Source organism: Sphaerodactylus townsendi, linkage group LG11 (genome assembly GCF_021028975.2).
Source record: "Sphaerodactylus townsendi isolate TG3544 linkage group LG11, MPM_Stown_v2.3, whole genome shotgun sequence".
Lineage (NCBI taxonomy): Eukaryota > Metazoa > Chordata > Lepidosauria > Squamata > Sphaerodactylidae > Sphaerodactylus > Sphaerodactylus townsendi.
The window spans coordinates 22,673,292-22,690,990 of NC_059435.1; the positions used below are offsets into that span (position 1 = coordinate 22,673,292).

Below are 17,699 nucleotides of genomic sequence, written 5' to 3' on the forward strand. Positions count from 1 at the left end.
GTTTAGACCATTTCTTGTGAAACAATTTCATAAGATTAGTAATCCAAGACTGTATAACATTTCTTTTGGCAGAATTCCCAGAAAATGCATTTCATTGATGGGACAATGACAAATTCTATTTACAGTGTACAAGGAAAATAGGCAGGTTTTATTTTAAAACATGTCCTTTTAAAATCAGAAAGTCATCTGTTAATGATAACATTCAACCTTATTTTCAGATCTATTTCTAGCAAAATGACCGGATATTTTGAACACAACATTAGAGTAGCATTTATCTAAAAATTAATGCACTTACAGCCCAATCCAGACTGGACTGGAAGACAGGAATGGTACCACTCCAGCTGGCAGATACGGATGGCGCCACTCCACCACCACCCCCTTCCCAAAAAGCAAGGGGGAAAGCCCACCAGAATCCCCCATAAACGTACTTCAGGCCAGTTCCACCAGTGCAAGGGGGCTGAACAGGCTGATGAAGTTGACTATGGTTGGCGGTACCTCCAGGACCACCCGCACTACACTGACACAGCTGGGGAGTGCTGAGGCAGAACTGGGCACCGCAGCTGGGCACCCAGGGCTCTGCAGTGGCCAGGCACTGATGGATTTGCCCCTCTGCCTGGCTAAGTGTCCTGGGAAGGGCAAATCACCGGTGTAGGATTCCCCACCCCCCAGATTCCCCACCCCCCAGTACTAGCCTGAAGCTAATACCTATGTTAGTACTTAGTTTCAGTATTAAGTCAATATCAACATCTTTCTAATGTTATAATGATCAGCAAGAAATTATTAGGCTTTACAAGTTGAGTATTAAATGAACATAAAACTAATGACTCATTGGTGTATTTTAACATGATAACAACAAGAGAATGGGTTCTGGAAGAACACCTGCAATTCACAAGTAAATACTGTATGAAATACTGATCTATTAGCTGTACAGTTCTGATGAAAATACCACAGTAACTCTTGCTGACCCCATTACATTCTAAAATAATGAATCTTAGAAGACCCAAGTTTAAAGTTTTGAAAAACTGCTGACAGATTTTTATCAAGAAATCTCTACATGACAGTGGGCATATAATATTACTTCTCAATATAAACTGTGGATAGAAACAAAGCTAAATTTGAGACTCATCTGAAGTTGTAAAGAATCTAATGGGAGCTACACGAGCAGATACCTGGAGCAAAAACCAGAAGCGTATTCACAACAAACATCCACTCCTTTCATCCTTCAGTCATTAGTACTAAAGTAGATGAATGGTCATGTATTTTTCAACTTGGTCAAGAACCCTGGATCTAGTATAGCATGTTTTAGACACTTGTACAGGTTTGAAAAATGGACTAAACATACACTCACAATTTATAGAAGTGTTCTAAAATTGTTGTGTGGATGGTTTTTGGGAAGTTATTTGGTTTCATTAGAATATACAGAGTAGAAAACAAATACATAACGCAGTTCTACAACAACATCATTTAGCTGATTGTCTAAATGCAACACTTGATAGCACAGATATACAACTTCAAGTGCGCGTTGGTATACATAGTAATTATCTGATTTATACTGCATCTGTTAATATATTTACATAGATTATGCATCAGACTCCCCCCCAATTATTTTCTTTTCAGTCAGCTGTTTTGTGATTTTATTTTGTCTTAATGTAAAAATACTGCTGATTAATTTTTTCCTAATTAACCAGTATGACTGTCTGAATGTTTTTTGTATTTCTATTTGTTATGTTGTTATTAACCATAACTACACAAGCTATAAAAGGCAGTAAAAACTGACTCTCACATGATTTGTTTCAAGGAAGCTATTCAAGCAGAAATAAGGAAGTCAGCAGTGCAAAAGTGTCAATTAGCATCAACATTTATTGTGCAATCCTTACTGAATCACAGTTAGCAAAATAACTAAGTAGCTAGGGCAGGTAGCTAAATAACTCAGGAATATTATGAAACACTATGAATGTTATGAAACTGTCAGTATCTAAGCCATACCACAGCAAACATTAGAGCAAATTTCAAGCAGTAGTGTGGGAAAGCTTATATTGAGACTGCAAGCATCACGCCAGATTTTTGAATAAACAAAATCAAGAAGAAAATGACTGGTTGCAGGGAAGATTACAACGAGATGGGAAGATTAAATGCTCCTAGCTAAAAGGTTATTATACACAATAGCTAGCCAAAGCGTCCGCTAGGATAATTTAAAGCTTCTTGTCGTTCAACGAATGAGCAGACACCAATTTCCTCCAGCTAACATCTTGTTCACACATGATAATCATTGACGTTACCAATCTGGTCAAATAACAGGGCAATCCTAAACAGAGTTACATCCTCCTGAGCTCGTTGGCTTCAGTGGACTAAGAAGGGAGTGATCGTGTTTGGGATTATACTGAAAGAATCCAAATAACCAATTCTAATTTTAGCTCAAATGCAAAGCTATGTAAAAAAATTTACAAGAGTTCTCAGATGTTTGTTATGGAATGTTCCACTTTAATCTTGTTTTGACTTTCAACTTAAGTATTCAAATCACACAACACTCAAAAAATGCTCACACAACTAAACACAAACAAAAATGTAGCCTGTAAAAGTAAATTAATTGATACCAAGAGTCCCTAAGTAATTGCTCATCCAGATGTTTCCCATCAGAGGATTAATGTTAGAAAATATTAAGACCTCTTACAGATTAAGGACTCATGACATCACTTCTAATAGGGGAAAGCACACATACCATCAGATCTAGGCATTCCTACAAACTTGACTGTCAGTACAAGGCCCTTTAGCAGATAGTCCTTTGCTATTCAGAACCCTTTACTTCACAGGCAGTTTATAACAAACGCAATAATTATATATGTTTTTAAAATTAGCTAAAATGTCAAGTATTGCACTCAAGAAAGCTACCATTTCAGATAGGAGACCAAGTTTAAATTTGCACTCAGTCATAAAGTTCACTGGATAACTGTGGATGAGTCCCTCTTTCTCAGCTCTCAGGATTGCTATGGGGATAAAATAGGAAACTGAAAAACAGTGTATGGCACCCTGTGCTCCTTGCAAAATGGAACGATAGCAACAGATTTTCATACTGATGGTGTTTTGGTCATAGAGGTTTCCTGGTCAAAGATAAAAAATCTAAAACACCAGGGATTATGCCAAAGCATATTTAAAACCAGCTCACTCTGGTCCAAAATCCAACAGCCAGGATCCTAATTGGGAAGCATCACTGCAATCATACTAAGTTTTATGATATTTAAATTGGCTACCAATTTGTTTCCATGCCAAATACAAGGCTCTGTCTTTCACGTTTAAAGCTCTACATGAATTGGACTCCAAGTACCTACAGGATTATTTTTATCTAGCCAACCTGCAAACATCAGATCTGCATAAGAAGCTATTCCCTAGGTATCAAGATTTAATACAAGTTAGCTGCTGGTTAGCTGCTACCTTTTTCTGTCACCCCTGACTTATGGAATGCCCTTTCCTAGGAGCAGAGAGTGATCACATCTTTGAGGGTCTGACAGCCTGGACTGATGACCTATCTGCTCTGAAGAACCTTTCATTTAGCTTGAGAGGGAATCAAGCAGCCCACATTATATTAGTGTTGCTGGAAGGAGAGTGGGCAGTAGAAGAGTGGGCCACCACTCAATTAGGGCATACTTATTCAACATCAGCAAACTTCCCTGTTAATTGAATGGCACATGTTCTTTAGGAATAGGTCCTGAGGCATTTGATACAAGTTGCATTTGCTACAGAACTGACAGTAGTGTCGCAGTAAAGGCCGCCATGTGAAAACCTAATCTATACCTTGTACTCACGTGATGTTTTTGAAGCTAGTAATGTGATTTTGGACCCAGATAGTAATTGAAATCCTAAAGCGTTCAGTTGATCTTCATCAGTCGAACCAGCAAAGTCTTTAAGAAAATCAATAAAACACATCATTTATCCCGTTTCATAAATATAAACATTAAATAAAGAGAACGTTTAAGATCAGCAGCAGAATTCCTGTATGGGATTGAACACGTACAGTGACTGTCACGGCGCCTCCTGCTGTAGCTGACAGCTTATCCGGGGAAGAGTTAACTGAGCATTGCAGAGAGATGCCAGCAGAATCAGCAGAGCCTGAACCAGCACAAGCTTCTGGCCCAGAGCTAATTAGAAGGGCTAAGGAGGATTCTAGCAGGTCTGGGCCTCCAAATGTAAGTCGGCATTGCAGACAGAGATTGAAAGTAGCCTTAAAGGAGAGGTGCTGCTCAGCAAGACTGCAGGCTACGCATTACCCAGAGTCTTTGCAGGAGCAGTCCCAGGCAAGTAGATCTGGGAAGTAAAAGGCCTTTGGCAGGAACTGCAGTTGTGGTTGCAAAGTGGATTCTACCTGACCTTGTCTGAGTACCACTGCTGTCTCCAGACCTGACTGACAAAGGGCCAGCTTCTGACCTTGATTCCTGGATTCTCCTGGTTGCTATATGTATTTCTGACAATTAGCTCCTGACCTGATTAACTTCTCTTCGGACTCTCCCATGGACTTGGTAACCTTGGACTTTATTGTTTGCTGAACTGCCAGCAGCCCAGTCCTAAGCCTCCTCAGTACTGTGTGTTGCTGTAGCAGCACACCAGCCCGGCCCAGGGACTGTTTTAAGATCATAACTTTTCCTGGATGGTTTTTTTGTACCATTACTACACTTGAACATACACATATTATTTATTTCATCTTTATATCTCATTCTGAGCAGGAATCCAGCGTAGATTTTTTAAAAATCTGCCCAACAGGGCTATATGTACTGGTAAGGATGAGGAGTCTGTGTTTTACACTATCTATTTTACACAAATTTGGAGGGAAACTTAAGCGTGCAGAAAAATCTAAAGTAAAATGATGAAGGGGATTTTAACAAACCCCAAATGGTAAATTTAAGGGAGGGAGAGAGATCTTGTGAGACTCAGTCATCATTTGGGTTTGCCTGTTTGTTTTTTAATCCAAGTCCAGCCTTTTCATTGCAGAGGAGGCAGGGGGCACAGTGAGCAGCAGAAGGAGAAGGGATGAAACAAAAAGGTGGAAATGACAGCCAGAGAAGAACAGGAGGGGATGGAGACAAGGGGAGGAGGAAGCAATAGAAAGATGAACCCTACAAGTTCTTTCTTGAAATAAAAAAACCTTAGCCTGTATCCAACTATCAATGCTATGGAATTTTCCCGTATTTCTTTCCATTCTTGCTGTCCCCCTTCTGACTTCTGGAATGATCATGCAAAGGTTACAGGAGCCATGTGGAGAAACTGCCACATGGGTCACGGTGTTCGAGTGAGGAGAGAAAAAGGCTCATTCCGCACATGCAGAATAATGCACTTTCAAACTGCTTTCAGTGCTCTTTGAAGCTGTGCGGAATAGCAAAATCCACTTGCAAACAGTTGTGAAAGTGGTTTGAAAACGCATTACTTTGCGTGTGCGGAAGGGGCCAAAGAGATGATGAGACACTGTGATTTCAGAAGAGGGAGGAGGATCAATTCCACCTCTTGTGCCTCCTCACTGTACCCCCGATCTATGCAGCAACCTCAGGGGTGATCTTTTTGAAGGATACGCAAATATAAAGAGGATTACTGGTAAATTCCTATACACTGATAATTGGATACAGGCTCTTGATTACCAAACAGCATGGATCTAAATATTCGCACATGCGACCAGAAAGCATTCCTAGTTTCACATAGGAGACAAAGATTTTCTCCCCAAGCTGAAGCCCCTTCCACAAAAGTTGGCCTGGAACTATATGCAGCGCTACAGGGGTGCTGAAGTGGGGTGGGGGGAAAGATTGCACCCTCACATGGGAAGGAGTAGGCCTTCTGCTCACGTACAAGATTAGATCATAAACACTACACAGGAGATGTGCTCAACACAAAACAGCGCTTATTCACCTGTTTCCCACTGTGCTTTTTGAAATGCAACTCCTTAAGATCAATAGACCACTGGCAACACTGAGGCCCCTTCCGCACATATTCCTCTTTCAATCCACTTTCACAATTGTTTCCAAGTGGATTTTGCTGTTCCACACAGTAAAGTCCAGCTGCAAAGTGGTTTGAAAGTGAATTGAAAGTGCATTATTCTGAATGTGCGGAAGGGGCCGTAGTTGCAACATACTGGTCTACAATAGAAGAGAATCTGTGGAAATCTTGCATGACCAAATGACAACTTTGGATCCAACCCACGGTGGATTTTGTTTTAATCCCAGAGCATTAAAATCAGAAAGAAATAAAAGTAACACTGATGGATTTAAGTTACCCTTGTATTATCAAACACACTTTTATAGCTTGAACTTAAAACACAATTGGGAATTAATATTGTTGATTCCAACTACTTTCCACTGAACATATAACCTATGTTTCAGTTTGTCATCTAACAGTTTCCCAAAAAAACAGAAACAAAATTGAAAATTAAAAAATCTGTAATATTCTATATGATACAATGGGATTGACTTACTATCAGCAGAACATTCTATTCCCTTTTTAAACCGTTAGAGCCTTAATTACACAGTCCTTTAAATAGCTAGAGGCTTAATTGCATATTTACATGAATGGCATGTAAATAACACTGCTTAAGTGAAGTGCAAAGAACTACATATCTGATAAATGGAGAAACCAGTCAACCAAATATTATCTTTCATTTAGTCATTTTTAAAAATAAATCTTCCATTACTAGCCCAGAATGCAAATTACCATTATCTGAAGTCCTACCTGGGAAAAGGGTAATAAGAGAAACTGGTGGTTTGTTGGTGTCAATGGTTAACTTCTGGCTTGCAGCTTTTGAAGGCTGAGTTGGGAAGCAAACTAATTTCAACGGGAATCTAAATTTGCACTGCGTAACCCTAGGTATACCTGAAAAAATGCATACACATACATAATTATAACACACACCTGTTGATATTAAAATATATTGCATTTTAGGGATAAAGAGTTCATTATGGGATGCCCACTAAAAAAAGAAGCCAGGATGATACAGCATCTTTATTCTTGTACAGATGCAAATCTGTGACTGATTTTATCTCAAAAACCCCAAATGCCAAAACAACTTCTCTCTTCAGCAAGGAAGATTATAGTGTAACAAAAACGATAAAAGTAAAAAAGCAGGACTGTGAAGTAATAGCTGTCCAACCTTTATATACAGTGATAACATGGACCTAATGTGTAGGCAAGGCAGAGAAACGATTCCTGGGAAGAGAGACCTCCTGTCAAGTTTCCAGATGTTAAGAAAACCCAGGAGAAGCTCAACTACAACTGGACAAAGAAAACATGATAAAAATGCTAATAGAATGACATGGAATGGAATGGGAAACTGACGCAGAGCTCTTTCACAACACAGTGAAGAACGCTTGCTGGTGCAGAACAGAAAAACACTACCAGAAATTGAGCAAGTACCAGGATTGAATTCACAAGAAATAGTTTATGAAGTAAAAGCTTCCTTTTCTCTGCCTATGTAAAGAACTAAAGAGCAGTACAACCACAGGGACACAACAGATTCTTTTTCGTAAGTCCAGATCTCTTGGCACCAATCAGCCCCTTCTGGTTTAAGAACTCTCTAGAACAAGGTATATCTCAAAGCCACCTCAGCAGACAAGCACATGTTGCTGTTCCTCTGAATGAGCCAAGGTCCCTTCCAGAACAGCTAAATTGAAAGGGGAGTAAGTCAGAGTTTTACCCTTAGTCATCTATGCTTGAAGGAAAAAAAGACTGTGTTCCCCAGTAATGATGGATGGAAGGAACCAAAGAGAGCTATGCTCTCCTAGTTACACACTTGGGCCAGTCTGCTGATCTTAGCCTGCTTGTGATCAAGGGAAGTTTTTAATCCACGTTATGAAATCAAGCTAAACCATTTTCTCTTCTAGGAATGGAGATAAGGGAGATCCAGAATCACTTCAAGTTGCACTTGGCTGGTCCGGAGGGTGAGACTCTGAAAGGGAGTGAGAATGCTGTCCAAGATGGCTCTTGCCCCTGAAGGGCCAGCACCCCAAGCCCTCTGAGGCACTTCTTCCTCACCGCCCACCTTTGATACTGTTACACCTCTTGGCTCACTCTTATGTAGTAATCCTGAGGGAGGAAATATTTAGCAGAGCGCCCTAAATATCAGTGACAGCACTGAGGGAATTGTAAGCCTTGGTCACTGCACTTTCAAATATTGGACACAAGGAGAGGAATAGATGATTCTGTGCTTCTGGGTGAGGACAGAGAGGTTCTTCTATTGCCTTGATCACTCTCAAAATTATCTTTTTTCCTCAAGACTGATCAAGCCTGTTCCAGCTCAAATCATTGTTCCCTGTAGCCAGGCAGAGAACCAGCGTGGAGGGTCGCCTCCTCCCAGGTAAAATTGCTCTGCCTTGCCTATCAGAACATAATTCATAAAATAAAATAAGAAAAGTTTTATCTAGCACATACAACTTCTCAATGCACACATATCTCACAGTTACCTATAACTACAATAACACTCATACATAATCTTCTGACAGCCTACAAACTCCAAGCAGCTTTACAATCATTTATGAAGAGCACGCCATGGCCCATTTCTATACTTGCTTCATCCTAAACAAATACTCAGTTTGGTTTTTATTTTCGTTCAGTGCATTACCTTCACTTACCTTCTGGGTTGAGATCTACCATACAATCAGTGAAAGCAACATGGAAAGGGGGGGAAAGAAACATAACTGAATGTAAATAAAGACCTAATCATTAGTTATATAAGTGATGCCTGGATTTTAAAAGAAAAAAAAAGGTTTCATTTCCATCTATGAAAACATATTAGGAAAAGGAAATCTTATGAAAAAATAACAAAGGCAGGTAACAGACAAGGAGTGATCCTGGGAGGAACAACAGTCAAAGGAAAAGTTTGTCCCTAGTTTATTAACGGGACTAGAATTTCAATTTTTCCCACCTCAAAATATTAATTGTTCTGATTTCAGTTCAGTTTGCAGATAGCTAATGAGACTACCGAACAGCATATTCAACGTTAAAAGCACCTGAACTCTATTTACTACTTCATACAACCAAACCTGCACCAACTTTGTGCCTGGATTTTGAGTCTGACAAAGTATTTCCACATTAACGTAAAAAAGTTTTCACATCATTCATGCCTGACTATCAGTGGAAGAAACTGACTGCAGTCCCAGTGTAAAAGGGGAAGGGATTGCGCAGAAGCAGCCAACCTTCTGGAATGAAACTGGTTGCAACTTTATTGGTAGAGTGGCTCAGCATGGAGCAATGGATCCTAAGAGGGAGGGAGAGAGGGAGGAAGGAAGGAAAGAAGGAAAGAAGGAAGGAAGGAGACCTAGGGAAGCCTCCCAGCCATTAACCAGTCATGGCAAAGTATTCTTTTCCTCTCCCCGCCCCGGGCTCCCCCCTCGAGTCCCCCACCCCCACAATATGTCAGAATCACACCTGACAAAGTACAGTATAAATCTTGATGGATTTTCTGATCATACTTTTTCTAATGTTTTGTTCACAAAATATGCTAACTGCTACAGAACATGCCAAAAAGGATACATGAGGGAATATTAAAAACTCCATAACCCGCTACCACAGTGAGGATTTTTTGTATTGTTTTCATTGTAGATGAAAACGCAGAGAGGGATGTGCCCTGGTGACAGAGGTTTCTGCAGATTTCCCTCCCTCTTTTTCCAACTTTTCTCTTCTATACATGTTCCATAGCAACTGCGTTGGTTCTCGGGACATTGCTATCACAGTTTGTATAACAATTTGCTATTCCTTTTTGCTTATCCTTTTATCTATAAATGTGCTTTAGCAGTTATACTAAAATTTAAAATTAGTGTATCATAGCATTGTAGCAGTTAGCAAATTTTTTTAAAAAAAGAATTGAAGTGGTTTGGCAAAAAAAGCAATGCTGGCAGAAGTTGCCAGCATGGGGCAAAATCTTTGCGGAACAGGAAAATGTGCACCATTCATTCCAGAAAGCAAGCCAACATGTTTGGACTGCATGCTTTCCAAAAAGCTTGGAGTAAAGCAGGTTTGAGAAAAACCTTTTTTAGGACAAAGAAAACCTGGAAACAGAACAATTACAGCACGTCACGGGAAAGCTCTCCCCAAAGTACTCCAATTTGGAAGGCAAGGCGGATAAAACACTTTTGCATGAAAACAAATACAGTCTTCTTAGTCTAGTTTTGTGAAGCACAGGACTACAACACTGATCATCCCATGCCTTGACAGTGTTATCAGTGAAAACAAAAAGATTAAAAGTGGCAAAAGTGTTGTCAAAAGTTAAGGAATTGTAGGAGGAAGCTAAATCACCTGCTTCTTCAAACACACTTAGACAAATTGTGTTAAAGAAGAAAGTATCTTAAATCTAAAGGTCAAGTACAACTAAGAACGTAACCTTGTTTTACAGTGACAGTTCACTCATTCCATCTATTTACCTGTTGGTGTGCTATATGAAGCTAGGGCAGTACCTTCCAGATCTGCTGGTGGGCAGTTCCCCTTTAAAAAGGCAGAAAGCACAGCTGTTTTACGTATAGCTGTGTCTGTAAATAAAAAGATAAAAATGAAAAAGTCAAATAGAAAAAAATATTGGGAAATGCGCCTGTAAGAGTTATAGCAAAGAAACATTATCAAATGGCTCCTGGGTTTGCCGGACTATGAGGTCCAGAAACCCACAACAGCCAGTTGCTTCCAGCCATGTATTTTCTTGATAGCCTTGTTTATTTCCCATAATTTGCATCACCATTTCTGCCATATTGCATGAAAGGTTAGCACAACTCTATTGGGAGCATTCTGAGATGATAACGACTTCGAAATAGTCCTGCATTACTATTCTTCTATGGCAGACAGCACCAATGGTTTATTAGACAACGTCTTTGGAAAATAAAGGATGACAATTCAAAACAAGAGCATACCTAATTCCAAGATGAACTTGTCTTGGGTCAGTGCTAAAGGAGGCTGCACACATACAGTTAATTTGGTTTTCAGCGGGGTCAGTCTGCTTTCCAGTGTGATCTGTCGGAGGCAACATTCAGAAGGCCTTTAGGAAACAGCTCCAAAGCAATTTCCACACAATGCAATTTGAAGCATAAAATGGAACTAACAACTTCAAAAACGTGATTTGGTTCACCATGATTAAGTCATCACTTTTCCAAGCACAATTCATTAAAGGCAAAGAGTTCACCTGGAGCTCTTGTTATTCTTAACACAGGAGTGAGCTCATGAAATTAAACGGAAAGAGGAACAAGGCCAAGAGCATGGCTGTGTGCTGGCAATTGCATTGCGACTGTTCTTCCTTTTAACACACATGATTCCTTTTAAAGCACCATATTTATCCACAAAGAACAGAGAAGTGCAACTCATTCCAAAATGCAACTTTTCAGCTGCTACAATATTGTCATGTAGTGTGCTGCTTTGTTTGGAAGTTTACCTTCTGAATATTTGGGGGAGTGGTATTTGAATTGCTTGTCAATTGTTATTTGTTCATCTTCAGATGCTCCTTTTATGCACCTTATACTACTGAATACATTGTTAAAGTAGTGATTAACAGTGTTAATTTCCACTGTATGTACTTGAATATATTTATAATTTTCAGGCAGGGGGTTCAAGGTGGGTTTACTGCACATCTTTTTCACTTATATGCTGCCCCCTTTTGTTTCATCTGTTTGAGGGGTTTCCTCTTTTTTTTCTTTTGAACACCAGAAGAAGGCCTTGTTTGTTGGCTCTAGGGCAACTTGTTGGTCGATGTGATACAGGATGCTGGACTAGATAGATTACTGGTTTGATCCAACAGGGCTCTTATGTGTAATCTCCTTATATGCCTTTTCTCGTCTTCAAATTCAATTATGAATGCTCTGTTCAGCACAAGCTACAGGTTACTGTTACATTTATCGGAACCAGAAAACTATGTTTTGTTCTTGGTCTCCTAAGCACAATCCAAAATTCGTTGCTTCAGAAGTTGCAGCAAAGTTTGATCTAGATTAAAGAAGGACTAAGAACCAAACTAGGAACCCCATGGCGCAGACTGGGAAACTGAAGTACTGCAGTCAAAGCTCTGCTCAAAATCTGATCCTGATCCAAATGAAAGTCAGTTCCAGGTAGGTGGCTCAAAGTTGACTCAGGATTGCATCCTTCCAAGGTTGGCAAAATGAGTACCAAGTTTGCTGGAAGTGAACTGTAGATGACTGGAGAAGGCAATAGCAGACCACCTCATAATTGTAGTCTGTCTAGTAAACATTGTGATGTGATGTCATGCCATGAATCATAACGACCCAGCATTTGCACTGGAACCTATCTTTACCTAGGAGCCAAACTACACAACACATTCATTCACTTGTTTGCGCTTGTATTCTCATGTTTCGTGCTGCCCCACAGCAGCTGTGGGGAACTGCTTCTAAAAAAAATAAGAGAACTCCAATGGGGCTCCTCCCCCAGCAGTTTTCTCACACAAAAACTACACTGGGGAGTAGTTGTTTTGCCAATTTTCTATGTATGTGCACACAAAGCAGAACAATTGGTGCTATTGTCTTACCCCCTCCCCCCATGGTTTTCACATCAGTAAAGAGACTGGGAGGGAGGCAGGACCCCTTCCTTCCTAGGGTACTGTTCCAAGACTGTTTGTGCTCTCGCTCTCTCTCCCTCTCTCTCTCTCTCTCTCTCTCTTTTTTAAGAAACAATTACCTACAGCTGCTTTGCTGGGAACACAAGAAAACAAGTGTACATTACAGAAAATAAATATTTTGTACTTTAGTTCCAAGTGGGGGACTTGGACAAAAGGGAAGGAGGGGCTGCGAAACCAGTTGTACACAACCAGAGGCTGAGTCACATAACATGTGAACCAACTACATGTGAACCAACTTCATCAAATGAGGTATGAGGGCAAACAGTATTTTCTTAGAGAGATTCACCTCATCCTTTTAAAAATTGATTTAAGACCTTTAAAAGATATTACAACTAAAAGTTACTCTGCAAAATGCATTCCAGTGATCCCAGAAGACATTTCTCTTCTGAGCTGTCTATGAGGTTTACACAATGGTTATTTGTCAGAGTCGATTACCGACTCGCTTAAATCTTAACTGTTGTGGTAAATTCTTTAGGAACACACTCTCCCTGTTCCCCCAAAACCTAACTCATAAGAAAAGGTATCATATTATTTTTAACCAACTAGTACTCACATCATTTGTCAAACGGATGAGAGAACTATTTCTAAACTGCCGGTACCTTTTGAATCTTATACTGTTGAGTCTTATAGTCCAAACAAATCACAATACCTTTACTGTCACTGAAGGAATCACTTCTGCTCTTACTTCACTGTCAACAGCTTGCTGAGAAAAAACAAACAAATGGAAACAGAGCAAACTCAGTATTATACATGAGAAAATACAATGCATAAGTATTTTCTTCCTTCAGCAGATAAATTCTTTACTAGTAGTTCCCCGTGTAGTTAACACCCCTGCAAAAATGTATATGCTTTTTTAAAAAATAAAACCTATAACAAAGAAGAAGAATGGTTTGGATTTATACCTTGCTTTTCTCAACCAAAAGGAGTTAGTCTCAAAGCGGCTTACAACTGCCTTCCCTTTTTCTCCCACAGCAGACATCTGGTGAAGTAGGTGAAGCTGAGAGAGTTCTGAGAGAACTGTGATGAGCCCAAGGTCACTCAGCAGGCTTATAGTCTGCTGCTCATGTAGAGGAGTGGGGAATAAAACCCGGTTCCCCAGATTAAATGTAACTACTCTTAACCACTAGACTACGCTGGCAACTATGTTGTCTATGTTTAAAATCCCAGGAGACATACCGGTATTCAAAATTTGCTTTATATAAGTTCATCGTTCAGAGTGAAGAAGAAGAAGAGGAGGAAGAGGAGGAGGAGTTTGAATTTATATCCCCCTTTTCTCTCCTGTAGGAGACTCAAAGGGGCTTACAATCTCCTTGCCCTTCCCCCCTCACAACAATCACCCTGTGAGGGGGGTGGGGCTGAGAGAGCTCCGAAAAGCTGTGACCAGCTCAAGGTCACCCAGCTGGCAAGTGTGAGAGTGCACAGGCTAATCTGAATTCCCCAGATAAGCCTCCACAGCTCAGGCGGCAGAGCGGGGAAGCAAACCTGGTTCCTCCAGATTAGAATGCCCCTGCTCTTAACCACTGCGCCACTGCTGCATGATGAGAGTTAGTATCATACGTACAAAATGCAACAATGAAACAGCATTAAACAATTCACTTTATTCAAAGTTTAGATGCTATTTGGGGCCATTGAGATCTTTTGTGAAAACCTATTGTGTATTGTGTATCAAGACAGATTTGTTATAATCAAGAGAATTAGCCTTGCAAAAAGTATATACTTGGTCCACAACTTCCAATAACGACTTTTAGTCTAAGAAATGGAAAAGTAAAGAATGCAGAAAATCTTGATTTACACGTTATTAACAGCAAACCATGATTTTCTAGTACATGAACAGGAGGATTCCTGGGACTGAGAACTTCTTCCACATGCCAGCAGTTAACTAATTCCAGGTTTTGCAGAAAGCTGTAGTTTACTGTTGCATCTGAACAGGAAAATTATAGTTTACACTTTCTTGGCAAGCCAGGATTCCAACGAAAATGAACTAGGGTTTACTGCTGCAATTGATGTAATGGTTGACTTAGACATTTTTAATTATCTGACTGGAGAGAGGAGGGAGGAGCGGGAAGTGCAAAAGCTCAAGGATGCTCCAGGGATATTCATGCAAAACCAGAGCTTGCCATTGTGCCAGAATCAATGGCTCATTTCTGAAACCATGCCAAACGACGATTAAAGAGGAAAGGTGCGGTTTGGCATAGCAGGTGAACTGGTGAACCACGGTTATGTTTGCTACTTGCCTCTCAAGGCTGCCATGCTTTGGAGATAGATACATGCAGGACCTTAAGAGGCTGATTACAGAAAGGCCAGAAGCCTGTTGTTTGAGACTGGAACTATGATTTGTATGGTCTCAATTGACAATTGGGATAAAGCTGTGGTGAATCAACACTTGATTGACAGTTCTTGGTAGGAACAGGAAGTTGGGCAGAGCTTCTGGGGCAGACAGCAGATGGTAGCAAATAAACTTGCATTGGGTGGTGTGGTAGCATAGTTTACTACAGGGAGCCAGTTTCGTTTGACTGTGGTTTGGGCTGTCATCATTCATCAGCTGAGAAGCCTGCCAACAATATCAGTGAAGTGCAGCTATAAGCAAAATAAGATCCTTCTCACTGTATCAGGAAAAGTTAGGATTTTACTGACAAAAATGACTAAATTCCCTCTGGACCCAAACCTTCCAGTAAGGAATTATCATCACATATTGTAGCAACACCAGGGCAGAACTAAACTACGCACTCCATTTTTTTGTGGGTCAAACATTAACAGAATTAGAGCAAAATCTGCAAAGAAGCTGTATGCTGTCTCTAATGATATTAAGCAGATGTTGGCAGTGTATATCAACAATCGCATAAATATACTGTGAAGAACTGCTAGACTATTCTAGCATAATTAATTGAGTTCAGTCATGGAGGAAATATTCAACTGATACAGTACAAAGTTGTACAGATCTTTATGACTGGCAGTTCAATACAAGTGCTGCACGATTCATTTTCTTTTCTTTAACAGTATGAACAATTTCACTTTAAAAACATTCTACGCATAACGCTGTATAGTAATTTTTAAAATGTTTTTGATATAAATACTGTAGAGAGGGAAAGTGCTTTTATTCAAGCAGGTGGGTTGAGGGGCAGCTTCCATTCACACATGGTTGGGGAAAACCAAGACATTCCCATTGCCTACAGGAGGATTTTTCAATTTAAGCCATTACAATATAGTTAGATAAGGAGATTTACTTGCCTATAAATTGCTGGTCTTTGACTATAATAAATTATTGGGTTCTGTTCTATTTACTAGTGTATGTTCCTCATATTTTCATATGCTAAATCAATCTGTGATTATATGCCTATCACATAGCAATCATGACATGAAGTGTTCACCTGAATTCTCTTTCACATTGCTTTATCTGAATACACTTCACCCTAGAGTCCTTGCAAACATAACCTACAACTAGTGGGCATTCACATGACTTGCAGCCGAAATGCCGCCTGCTTCCTATAACAGGTCACCTGTCCACCTCATGTGGGAGGAGCAAAGCCTCCTACTCCCTCGTCCATTCACAACTCTGCCACCGAGATAGCTGAAGGAGACAGCTGGGGCTTCTGCTCTTTCCCCACCTGTGTTAGGTCTCAGACCTCCTGATCAGAAGTATTTATTGAAAGGCAACAAGTCCCTAGCTTGAGAAAGCCAGTTCTGCTTGACCTGGCTTTCACAAGTTCCTTTATCCTAGCCCAGCTCTCTGCTTCTGCTTCCCCAGAGAAAGTGTGAAAAGATTTGTTTAGAAGCCTGGGCGCCTCCAAGGCTGTGATAGGAATAGAGGCCACTACCTGCCTCACCTCCCCCTTCCTGTTCTCCCGAGCCAGAGAGTCTTCTTAGGGTCATTTGCCTAGTCATCTACATTCGGTATCAAAGCTGTAAACATCAGAGGAAAGGAAGAGGAGAGAAAGGCCCTTTAAATATCAATCAAGGTGCACATCAGGTTACATGAAGGCAGGTTACAATCAGGTTATATATGCCGGGCTCTGCTCCTAACAGGCTGCCTCACACTACCACCATCTCAGTGAATGAGGAAGTTGGCAGACCATCTAGCATCTCCTCCACTGCCCACTTCCAGTGTCACAACCTTGGTGGGTGGGGAAACTGCAGCAATGACTTTTGACCTCTTCCCCTGTCCCTCTCAGAGGCTGATGGAGACAAGCCAGATGCTTCAACTCCTCCCCCTGCTGCCATTTTCCGTCTTGCATACCTGCTTGCAGTGGGAGAACAGCTGTCTGCAGTTGCACTAACCACAGATGGGGATACTGACTATTACATACATATATTGGTGTATTTCAAATGACTTTCAAATACATTTAAAACTAACCATTGCAAAGCTTCACACATTACAGAATAAGACACACACTTCCAAGAATGCCTATTTAGAAGTCTGTTTCACTGAATTAAATGGGATTTTCTCCCTTGTAACTACACATACGATTACAGCACTTAGGGAACAGGAATGTCCCAGTTCACCATGCATTTAAATTCATGTATCTATTAACACCTTATATGAGTGTGGATCCAGAGAACAGTGTAACCAGATAATCATGCCAAGGCTTTATAATTCTCAAACCGTCCTCCAAACTGTGGCTGAAACTAAACAGTTTTTTCATGTGACATGGGGCTTACCATTCAAAGTCAAATATTTCTCTAGATATGCCTAAGCCTTACATCAAGTCTTCAGAACTCAGCCAGATGCAAGTCCACTTCCTATTACTTTAACATAAAATGCATACATGGTGATTTGAAACTGCCCATATTTCCAAAAACATGTATAGGCTTACATACAGATACTGAATCGAGAACAGGCAAGACTTCCACAGAAAGGGCCAGCGCTTCATTTTTTTCTGATCTGAGCAAAACATCTGCAAGGGGAAAGAAAGATTATTGGCAAACAATCCCTACTGGAGACTTAACAAAAATAGAGCTAGAAATTAGGATCAGGCCCCAGGTTTTAAAAATGCAAGAGACTAGCCTGGGAAATGCTTGCCCACTTTTCTTAATGTTTATACCCTCAAGCCTCTCATCAAGTCTTATATCTCTATTCAGTAGTTCAAGAACTAGGATAAACAGGAGAGGAGATAGTGGGCAACCTTATCTTGTT

The 17,699-nt window shown here is 40.3% G+C and overlaps 1 protein-coding gene across 3 annotated transcripts in view; it reads right to left on the minus strand.

The window, feature by feature from the left end:
* Window positions 1–17,699, minus strand: part of BBS9 (Bardet-Biedl syndrome 9) — a 231,032-nt gene that overhangs the window by 168,557 nt on the left and 44,776 nt on the right. For 2 of the 3 annotated variants that reach the window (XM_048510714.1, XM_048510715.1), the window contains exons 11-17: window positions 17,384–17,460; window positions 13,218–13,271; window positions 10,863–10,962; window positions 10,386–10,490; window positions 8,598–8,612; window positions 6,703–6,843; window positions 3,801–3,896 (exon numbers count right to left, since the gene is read on the minus strand). In XM_048510714.1, the coding sequence (XP_048366671.1) occupies window positions 3,801–3,896; window positions 6,703–6,843; window positions 8,598–8,612; window positions 10,386–10,490; window positions 10,863–10,962; window positions 13,218–13,271; window positions 17,384–17,460 (588 nt within the window). The remainder of the gene's footprint in view (window positions 1–3,800; window positions 3,897–6,702; window positions 6,844–8,597; window positions 8,613–10,385; window positions 10,491–10,862; window positions 10,963–13,217; window positions 13,272–17,383; window positions 17,461–17,699) is intronic. The other variant, XM_048510716.1, reaches the window with a different exon arrangement.